Source organism: Leopardus geoffroyi, chromosome B1 (assembly GCF_018350155.1).
Source record: "Leopardus geoffroyi isolate Oge1 chromosome B1, O.geoffroyi_Oge1_pat1.0, whole genome shotgun sequence".
Taxonomy (NCBI): domain Eukaryota; kingdom Metazoa; phylum Chordata; class Mammalia; order Carnivora; family Felidae; genus Leopardus; species Leopardus geoffroyi.
Genome location: NC_059327.1, coordinates 35,544,240 through 35,554,539, shown reverse-complemented (window position 1 = coordinate 35,554,539; position 10,300 = coordinate 35,544,240). Strand labels below are relative to the sequence as shown.

Genomic DNA, 10,300 nt, shown 5'->3' with positions numbered 1-10,300 from the left:
TCTCACATGGAGACTCCTGGTCCTGATGACTGTGCTTAGGAAATCTAAGGGACATCAGAGGTTTGCTCCTGAGAGCAGGACTCAGCATGGAGGGGCGTGTGGCTGGCAGCTGAGGGGTATCATCCTTCTTGGCTTTGGCAGAGTGAGTGGACTCTGCCTCTCACGGCCTTTGGTCATGAGATGTTGACACAGTCACCCAGCTACACTGGGTTGCTGAGCAACTCTCTGGACACACAGATGAACCCCCAGGGCAGGTGACCAGGCAGGCATATAGCAGAAAGCTGGGCATTTGGGGAGAGAAGAGTCTCCCACCCCTAGAAGGAGTCCTGGGGGGAAGTGACAGAATGATGTTTATCTTCCTACTGGGCAACAGAGTGCCAACGTGTCTGAGAGACTCAACCCACTTTCCCTGGCAACTTCTCCCTGGCACAATATGAGGGTCCATTGCCCATTTGAAAAAGCAGAACAGGAATTCCCAGGACAGTATGGCTGTGGAGCCTGAGGGGCACCTGCTAAGCCAAGAACACATGAATGTGGTTTGAAGAGGTGGAAACCCAGACATGTCACCTATGAGACTCCACTTTGAGGACTGGTCAGGGGCAGGCTTGGCTGGGCATCTGAGGCTACAGGTGAGACATAAGGCACAGGGGCTCTGAGACTGATGGCTAAGGAACCCTCAGCCACAGACGGCAGTTCTCCCCAAAGATCAACCTTCTCTCCCACCAAGCACTCTTCTCTGAGCCACCTCTGTATCTCATATGGTCCTAAAGACCAATACAAATCATAATTCTGTGACAGACACACTATTCCAAGGGTCTTTCATATATTAATGTATTGTATATTTAATGCATTTACATTTCACACTAACCCTGTCAGGTATGTATCTCGATTATCCACCTTTCATAGATGAGAAAACTGAGATACAAATAGGCTAAGTAACAGAGTTGAGGCCACCCCTGCTAGTAAGTGGCAGAATCAAGAACTGACAGTGTACGTTTTATTATCTACTTTACAGAAGGAGAAACCAAAGGCCAGGGAAATCAGTCAACTTGCTTGAAATCTCACACATAGGGCAAGGGCTGGCAGCAATGGGGGAAGGGGAGAGGAGAGGAGAGGGACTGCTGAGCTTGTCTTTGGCTATGTTGGTTGGAGTTGACCTCACAGAGGGACAGACTCCAATCTCAGTGGGCCCCGAGACTGTGATCTCCAGGAAGAAACAGCTGGGTCATGAGTCAGCCACAGGTGGTAGAGACTAGTCACACTTTCTCTGCACCTGAGTATCATCACCATGAACTCCTGACTCCAGGACCAGCTGACCTTGGGGTGCCCACTCGCTCCTCCAAGGAAAGAGAACATGGAAGAAGGGAGTCTGAACACTAGTGCTGCCCCCCCCCCCACCCCGCCTGCCTCCGTGAACAGCAGGGACAGAGGGCACAGCCCTGGCTCTGTTCTCAGTGAAACAGCTACCACCAAAGCCACTGGACACCTGAGAGCCAGCAATGGGGTAGGAAATTTTTATTTGCAGCAGTGAGTCGTAACATTGCCCCCAAGTGCCCCTGGGCATCTTGCCACCAGTATGCCCTCACACAGCCTGGGCACAGGGAGGTTTCCCCACCCTGTGCCTTCTCCACTGGTCTCCAGCTCAGAACTACCTATTCCCAGCATACAGCAGAGGGCAGCAGAAGCTTGACTCCCAGGTGCTACTCCCACAGGACCCTCACCCCCTCCACCACTCAGCTCGCTTTAGAAGGCAATGCATCTGGGGCCTGTCTCTGTGGACTAGAGAGGTCCCAAGATCCCCCAAGATGCTCTCTAGCCCTGCTCTACTCTTGGCACCCACCCAGTTGGCTCATGTTTGCAGAGTCCCTGGCTCGGCCAGCTCTTGGACCCACCTAAAGGAGCCTACACAGCTCAAGGTCCAATCCCAAAGGTGGGGCTGAACGACAGGGTGGTCTGAGGCTTCGGCAGCTATAGTAAAGAAAAGCTGGAAGGCTTTTATCTGGGTGGTCTCCTGTCCACAGGTGAGCGGCATTCAGGATCAGAGCAGGAAACTCCAGTAAGAACAGAGAACCCTAAGAAGAAGTCAGGGTCTGCTGTTGTTATTGCTTTGGGCAGAGGGGCTTTGCCCCCAGGAGATCAAGCTGGTGTCCAGAGGCTGGCACCACCATTCCCATCCTTATCAGCTACAGGGTGGGCACACCAGGGATGAGCAGAGGAGGGTGGGTACTTTGTGTCTTCTCCAAGAAGAGAGGCAAGGTGATGAAAGAGAGCCTCTTTAGGCAGCACTGAACCTGCATGTGTGCACACAGAAATGGGAGTGTCAGCAGGTGTGTGTGCGTGTGTCCACGTGTGCATGCAGAAGTACAGCATGGGTGAGTGAGCCCAGCAGTGTGAAGGATGTGGCTGTGGGCTGCAGGGCAAAGCACAAGTAGGTAAACAGACACCTGGAGCACCAACAGGAGAAACTGGGGAGTAGGAAGAATAAGCTGAAAAACAAGAGGGGGGGTGGCCCTGCCCTTCCTTCCCATACTCCTTCCCTGGGGCTGGAGCACGGGGAAAGCAGCAGACCAAGGGGGGGCCTTCAGGTAGGGTGTGGGGCCAACAAGTGTCCACATATGAGAGGGCACAGGGTTGCTGGGTTGCCTGGTGCGTATACAAGTCTTCATGCTGATTACAACTATGACAAGTGGCTCTCCTGGGCCAGTCCACAGTGTGGCCCATGCTCATGGGGGGTGCGGAGGGTGTATGTGAGGGCATGTACACAGGTTGGCTACATGTGTCTTCACATGGGCACACATGCTGCTCACACAGAGACTTCTGTTCAGTCTCAAGTGGCTGCCCGAGGAACACAGAGGCCTCGGCACCCCTCTAGGCACTGAGATCCACCACTATGTGTCGGTACACGAGCGTCTGTCCCTTGAAGCTAGGGGCCAGGAGCAGCTGAGCATCCCCAGCAGGCATGTAGCAGAAGGCCCGAGGGGCCTGCACAGCCAGCTCCTGGAACCGCACAAACTTTTGGCGCCCCTCATCCCACTGGTAGATCTGCGTGAAGGAGAAGTCGCTGCCCAGCGCCAGGTAGCGGCGGCCACCCACGAGGAAGGGCTGCATGGCCAGCGAGCCCCTGGAGGGCAGGGCCTGCACTTCAGAGAAGCGGGTGCCCTCCCAGCGCAGGATCTTGGAGTCACCGATGTAGCGGCTGAGACACAGGTAGCTGTCGCGCCCAGCACGGAAGTGTTTCACAGCCTGGGCATCAGGCACCTGTGTCACCTCACCCTGGGCCACAAACTGCTTCTGGGTGCGGCTCCACTGATAGATGACAGGTGCCTGGGAGCTACTGGACACAATCAACCGTGGCTTGCCCTCGCCATCTACAAACTCCAGGTCAGTGTCACGGTGCCAGGCATGCAGGGCCTGGTGGGAGTAGAAGCCATTCTGGTGCCAGCGGTAGAGGCTGGTGGCACCCGCCTTGGAGCTGTCGGCCACAGCAAAGTACCAGTCGCCGTCAATGCGGAAAGCCTCCAGGTCGTTGGGCTTGCGCACACGCTGTGGGTCGATATCCTGCAGCTTGGTGAAGCGTGTGGTGTTGGGGTCCCAGTGGTAAATGTAAGATCCACCAAACAGCTGGGCCACAACCACGTACAGCTGGCTGTCTACCACCATTGGCTTGCAGTGCACTGCAGAGGGGGCTGCCAGGGTGGAGGGAAGCAGGGTGAAGGCAGTGTCAGGCAGCCACAGGCCCCCAGCCCACGCCATGCCCTCGGCAAAGGGGGTCAGTTCCCTCCAGCCCCGGGCCAGAACTAAGGCTCTCCCCTAGAGCATCCCTCCCCCTGATGCCCACCCACTTTTCACAGCTAATAATCTGTCTCAGCATCATGCTCCCTCCGCCCTTGTTCCCAGAGTTTAAATATAAGCTGACACTAAGCACAAAATAGGTATCCCTAGCTATTGACCTGCTGTTTATCCATAATGTCATTATTGAACTTTTATTGTGTGAAGTCACTGTGCTAAGTGTGAACACAGTTCCTCAATTAATCACTCCGAAGTGGAATCTATTATTTTGCCCAGAAGCAGGCTCAGAGTCTAAGTGACTTGCCCAAAGCTACCTGACTGGCCAGATGCCAGGCAGGGGAAGGAGGAAGAGTCTGTGCCTGTCCACAGCCTGGTGATAGAGCCAAGGTATACAAAATGACAGCTTGATGTTTGGATAGTTGTGTATGAAAATGCATTCTCCTAAGAACTCCTACTTTTGAAAGGGCCTTAATGTATGAGGACGTCCACACAAATGTATTTGTCAACAACCAGACAGATCTGACCCCTTCTCAGGCACCCAAAGCACATGGGGCCACACTCTTTACCTATCTTAGTGTCCCCAGTCATCTCCTCTCCACCTCTCCCCTCTCCTTCCCCCCCTCTCCCCTCCCTTCTCCTTTCCTCTCCTCTCTTCCTTCCCAGTGCTGCTTCACCCATCCTCCTCCTCCCCTCCTCTCTCCCCAAGAAAGCTCAGGCTGAGCCCCAGGCTCTGGCAGTCACCCCCAAATCCCTTCCACAGCCTTGGTGCACCTGTGTAGATACTGATGATTCCCCCAGCACCCGAGCTGCAGCTCAGACCCTCCCTGCCCACACACCCAAAAGCACCTCAAACTCCAGCTGGCCATTACTGAGCAGATATGTGTCCTCAAACCTGGTCCTCTTCTCCCTCTGTGTTCTCAGCTTCAGTTTGTGGCTTCACCCAGTCCCCCCCACCAGAAACCTAGAGCCATCCCCAACACCTCCCTGTCTCTCACTCACCCACAACTAATTAGTCCTGAGTCCTGTCAATCCTCCCTTCTGCTTTCTAATATAGTTTGTGTAGGATTGCTGTTATTTTTTTTTCCCATAAATGTGTTATAGAATCTATCAGGGAGACCATCTGGCCCTGGAGTCTCCTTTTGGGGGAAGTTTTTGTTTTGTTTTGCTTTTGTTTTAATAAGGACTTTAAGTTCTTTTAGAGATACAGGGCAATTTAAATTTTCTGTTTCATCTTGTGTCAGTTCGCTCCTCCTTTCTAAATCTATCTCTCCACGCCACTACTATTGCCCCAGTCCAGGTTCCAGCAGATCCCCCTAATAGTGTACCCACATGACTTGGCCCATGCCAAGCCACACTGCATGCCGCATACAGAGAGAGTGTTCTAAAATACAGGTTGGGTTGGTTCACACACTCTGCTCAAAACCTGTCCATGACCTGGTCCTCATGTCTTTTGGGTTTCATCTGCCTCTCTCCACTTTGAACCATATGGTGCAGTCAAATGAGCTGCTTATGGTTTACACATGTACACATTCATACACTAAGCTGTTGCACTCCTTCTTGAATTTGCTCATGTTGTTCTCTCTGCCAGAATATACTTTCCACATTTTTTCTCTGAGCTAGGTATCCCTCAGCCTTCTAGATTCAGCTCAAATTCAGTGGATCCCAAACTGAGCTCACTAGCCACTCCCATCTCCTCCTTGGTTTACAGGCCCCACCCAGTTACTTAAGCCAGGCTCTTAGGCATCACCTCTGACTTGTCCTTCACCCTCACCTTCAAGACTCAGCTCAGGTGTCTGCTCCACTAGGAAGCCTTCCTTGATTGTCCAGGGTACACCTCTCCTTTGCGGTCCCAGAGCATCATGTACATATCTCCCTCCTCACACCCATCTATTACATGAATGTTATCTGTGTATATGTTGGCCTCTCCCCCAAAGACTGGAAAGTTATTATGGGCAGAGACCATGTCTCATCTATCTCTCTACCTATAGGAACCCACTGGAGAGGAACAATTAAGACCATCCCCACCCCAACCCCTTAAAGTGGGGCCAGCACAGCCAGACTGGGGCAGGTACCTGGTATTCTATCATAATCTCGAAGCTGCCGTTCAACATAGTCCCACTTGAGGACGGTGCAAGCGCTGGCACCTGGCTGGGCCAGAGCCAAATAGAGGTCACTGGAGTAAAGGAAGGGCTCGGCTGATACTGCTGGGAAGGGCAGGGTCTGGTACAGCACAAAATCTGCAGGGTCAAGAAGTGAGGGGTGGGGTGAAGAAGGGTAAGAGCTTGTTGGGTGATAAGGTTGCTGGATTGCAAGGCCAATGTTGGGGGTGGTTCTGGCAGTGCCTGTGGGGCTGCCCTGGGGAGGTCTGCTGGGGGCATCTCCTACCTGTGGTGATGCAGTCGAACTCCCGCAGCGGCAAATCCTGCACCTTGTGCTCTTGGAAGCGAGGCGGGCTGGCGCAATAGATGGGAGCCACCGTGGTGTTGGTGTGCACCAGCCACTCCACCAGCCACTTCACTTTGCAGTCACAGTTGAGTGAGTTGCCCCGCAGGTCCCTGGATCATGAGGGTGACGGAGGGAATATAGAGAGGAACAGGCTCCCAGCTGTTCTGCCCACCCAGGCTCTCTAGGTTTTTAGAAGTAGGTATAATCAAGGCCACTGCTGGTTGCTCACATGGCATCTTTGCACAGATTAGAGAAAGGTTCCCCTGGGGGTAGGTACACCCCTGTGGAGACATGCTTGGCCAGTGGAGTGGGAGCTGAGTTTTAGTCCCTACTTGCCTCCGAGGTCAGGGGCCTTTTCCAGTGTAGAACCTGCACAACTATGTTACATCTCAGTTCCTCCAGACCTTCCACAATCCTGGGTTGGTTTTCTTCTTGTGTAAGTACTGATTGATTGTGGCTATGCTCTAGGACTTCAGTGAAGGTTCAAATCAAACATAGATTTAAAAAGCACGTGTTTGGGGGCACCTGGATGGCTCAGTGGGTTAAGCACCTGACTCTTGGTTTCGGCTCAGGTCGTGGTCTCATGGTTCATGGGATTGAGACCCGCTGACATCATGGAGCCTGCTTAGGATTCTCTCTCTCCCTCGCTCTCTGCCCCTCCCCCCCCTCAAAATAAATAAATAAACTTAAAAAAAAAAACATATACACATAGTGTCTCGTGTGTATCCACACAGCCTTCCGGGAGGCATCTCCAAACCCAAGCCCTCCCAGCCTCTCAAGACCTTATGATCTTCCCAATTCTGGCTCCCACACCGCTCCCTCCAGGGATACGCCCCTCTGTGGCATTGTTAAAAGAAGTAGGGCTCAGCCTTACAAGTCACTCAGGATGTCCAAGGGCCGAAAGATGTCTCTAGGCAGTGTCTGCAGATTATTGTTGGCCAGTGATCTGCAAGAGAGACCCTGAGTCACCTGAAGATTGTGGCTAAGGCCATAGGCCACAGGAGATGAAGGGCTTTGGTCTGGTGTGCTTATGTACATGATGTACTCACAGGTGTGTCAAAGACTTGAGTCCTCTGAAGGTAAACTTGGATAGTGCCCAGATGTCATTGTTCTCAATGAAGCTGAGAAAATGAGAACTTGTCTTAGATGCCACTCAGCATCCCAGACCCCCAACCAGCTATTTCCCTCTGCTCCATCTAGATTTCTGCCCATGGTCCTAAGCCGGGCTTCCATTCTGATTCTGGAGACATTAAGCCTGTGGTGACAGGGCATCCAGGCAGGATGGTTTAGGCAGAGGGATGGATGAAATGACCCTCTGCTCGGGTCCTGCGGTCAGAGGATCCAAGGGCTCTCCACTCCCCCCATCTTCCCCCAGCCTTCCTCATTTACCCTCCCCTCTCAGCCCACCCAGGTCCCAGCTCCCTCCTCCCTTCTAGTTCCCATTTCCCGGTTCCTTGCCACACACAGGTACTGCAGGTGTGACAGTCCTGTGAAGGCATTGTCTCCAATCAGAGTAAACTTGTTGGAGTTGAGCAACCTGGAGAGACAGAGGGAGAATTAGAGCTTCCAAGCCTGTGCCCGCTGTGCCAGCCCCCAGCCTGTTGCCTCACCCTGGGGATTCCTCACAGACTGGCTGCCCTGCCACTCCACCTTGGGACCCCAGCCCCAGCCGGGAGCCCCAGAGAAGCCCAGCAGCAAGACTAGCCAGGAGCCTGTTCTGGTCCCAGAATCTTCTTCAAGGGTAGAAACAGCCAGGGGCAGATCTCTCCGGTCAAGCTGGGTCCTTCCCCACTGCATCATTCCTGTCTCCATCACCACTCTCTGCCTCCTACCCTCACCCCAGCTCACTCTGTCCCTTTCAGACTGGTGGTGAGTTTGAGGATAACCCACAGTGAAAGGAGTTGGGGTAACTCACAAGCACCCTTTCCTGCAACTGACTCTCCAAACAGAAACATTCCCTATTACAATTCCACACCCTCTCCTCCCTCCCTTTCAACCCCCAACTCTTCCTTCAAATCCTGGTGTCAGCGGTCTCTACGATGACCCTTCTCCCTGCAGTGTCCATCCTATGGCACCAGCCCAAGTTACTGACCCCAGTTCTTTTGGGTCTCCAGAGGAGGCAAGTCCATTCCTAATTGGGCCCTAAATATCCACTCTTGGCTTTTGCATGCACCCCCCAACTTCCTTCTTCCCACTGCGGCTCCCTTCACCCTTCCTGACTCTATGCTGCTGCACCTTTTGTGGCTATCCCATCCAGTAAAAGTAAGGGACACCTGCATGTTAATCTCCAATGGCTATCTTCATTTGCTCTCCTCCCCCCAGTCCAGGGTCTGCCCCCTTCCACTGCCCCACCCCCTACCCGCCCTTCCTCAAGGCCCTGTCCATACAGGAACTGCAGCAGTGGCAGGTGGGAAAACGCTCCATCCTGGATCTCCGAGAAGGCAGCATTCACCAGCGTCCTGCAGGGGACACCTGAGTCAGTACTGTGGGGACTTTGCAGGGACTGGGGGGGTGGGGGTGGGAGGGGCGGGGTTCACAAGGTGAACAGGGCAATTGTTCTGTGCACACTTGCCCTGGAAACCACTCATTTCACCAGCCTGGGCCACCCACCTAGGGCTATCTTTCTCTTCTCCTCATAAACTCATTGCCTTCCGTCTCACTATCCTCCCCTACTGCCTCCCTCAGTACCAGTGGCCCCAGGCTCAGCTTCGCTTTCAGCCAAAAGAAGGTTCCATCACCCATACCCTCAAGATCATCCAAACACCCACAGTGTGCTGGGTGCTGTGGAGGGATGGGGCACTGGGATGGCTGTGGGGATTAGCACCCTGCTTTCAAGGACCACACAGCTCATCTAGTCCCTGAGGCCACTTAACTGCAAGTGACAGGCTGGCTGGCCCAGTGCCAGAGTGGATGGGAGACCAGCGGCAGGCGTCTGTCCCCAGACAGGGCACTGTGTGGGTATATCCTACTTCTATCCTTTCCCCTGATTCCACCCTCCCTCCCCCCACAAAAAGCCTTTCTGCCCTTGGTGTGACATCACAGGCAGGAGCCCACATGCTCTTGTAAACAACCCCTCCCCCCATGTTCAGAGCCCTGCACACAGTAGGTCTCATTGATGCTGCCGGTGGTGATGATTCATTCTTGGCCATAAACTCCTGTTTTCCCCAGCCATGGCTGCTGAGCCTGCATGACTACAGAACTCCCTACCTGGAGGATGCCTTGAATCTCCAGTCCTGAGGACCCCTGGAGTCTTCCTGCTCCCCACGCTTTGTAGACGGGGAGCAAGGGTTTTCCCATCCACTCCCAGAGAGGCTCTTGCCTTCCTCCCCCTCTCCGCTCCCCCACCTCAGAAGCCAGGGCACTCACAGAGAGATGACCTCGGAGGGCAGGTTCCTGGGCACTGCCTTAGAGTCCACGCAGAAGGCGGTGTCCCTTGTGCAGGAGCAGCTAGGCGGGCAGGGGGGCGTCTTGGGGGGCCTCTTGGCACTGACTTGCAGCATCAGGCAGAAGCCGAGCGTGGACAGCGCCAGCAGCCGGAGCCCGGAGCCCCGCCTGGCCCGCAGCCCCGCCATGCTGACTGCAAGCAAGCTCTCCCTCGGGTCACCGGCCGCAGCCCCCGCCCCGCGGCTCTCCGCCACCCAGCGCGGGCTGGCACCTCCCGGCCACCGCCGCCAGCAGCCGCTGCCGCAGCTAGGGGCCCGGCTGCCCGCTGCGGAGAGCCGAGTCCTCCAGCCCTCGGCCGCGGGCTCCGTCCCCTCCCCTGCTCGTTCTCGCGAGCCGGCTGGGATTGCTGCGCGGGCCCGGAGCCGAGCGAGGGCTGACCGGCGGGGGCGGGCGCGGACTGCGGCGGGGGCGCGCGCAGGGCCGAGGGGGGCGGTGAGCGGGGGGGCCGGGGGGGGGGGTGTGGGACGGCGGGGGGAGTCCCGGGCTGGGAGTAGCCAAAGGAAGAAGTGGTTGCGGCTCTGGCCGCTGTATGCACTACCAGCGGTCTCTGGGGCCATCTGCTTGCGTGTCTGGCACCCAGAGGGTCTGTCGTGAGCGCAGGTGTGCGAGGTATACATGTGCA

The 10,300-nt window shown here is 55.1% G+C and overlaps 1 protein-coding gene across 2 annotated transcripts; it reads right to left on the bottom strand.

Annotated features, from left to right (window-relative positions):
* Nucleotides 1-1,500: 1,500 nt before the first annotated feature.
* On the bottom strand, nucleotides 1,501-10,046 carry LGI3 (leucine rich repeat LGI family member 3). Of its 2 annotated transcripts, XM_045457666.1 has the most exons (8): nucleotides 9,601-10,041; nucleotides 8,622-8,693; nucleotides 7,700-7,771; nucleotides 7,284-7,355; nucleotides 7,109-7,180; nucleotides 6,175-6,344; nucleotides 5,862-6,026; nucleotides 1,501-3,686 (listed from the first exon to the last, which is right to left on the bottom strand). In XM_045457666.1, the coding sequence occupies exons 1-8, from the start codon at nucleotides 9,804-9,806 to the stop codon at nucleotides 2,869-2,871; spliced, it is 1,647 nt and encodes a 548-aa protein (XP_045313622.1). In that variant the 5' UTR covers nucleotides 9,807-10,041; the 3' UTR covers nucleotides 1,501-2,868. The 2 variants fall into 2 exon arrangements, with proteins under 2 accessions (XP_045313622.1, XP_045313632.1); XM_045457676.1 differs by lacking the exon at nucleotides 5,862-6,026 and having other exon boundaries at nucleotides 9,601-10,046.
* Between the last annotated feature and the right edge of the window lie 254 nt (nucleotides 10,047-10,300).

Coding starts and splice junctions, on each gene's coding strand:
- LGI3 (XM_045457666.1), bottom strand. CDS start 9,806: ATGGCGGGGCTGCGGGCCAGGCGGGGCTCCGGGCTCCGGCTGCTGGCG. Junction 7,356..7,699: donor CTGTCACACCTGCAGTACCT/GTGTGTGGCAAG, acceptor TCATTTTCTCAG/CTTCATTGAGAACAATGACA. Junction 6,345..7,108: donor TTGGACATCCTGAGTGACTT/GTAAGGCTGAGC, acceptor CTCATGATCCAG/GGACCTGCGGGGCAACTCAC.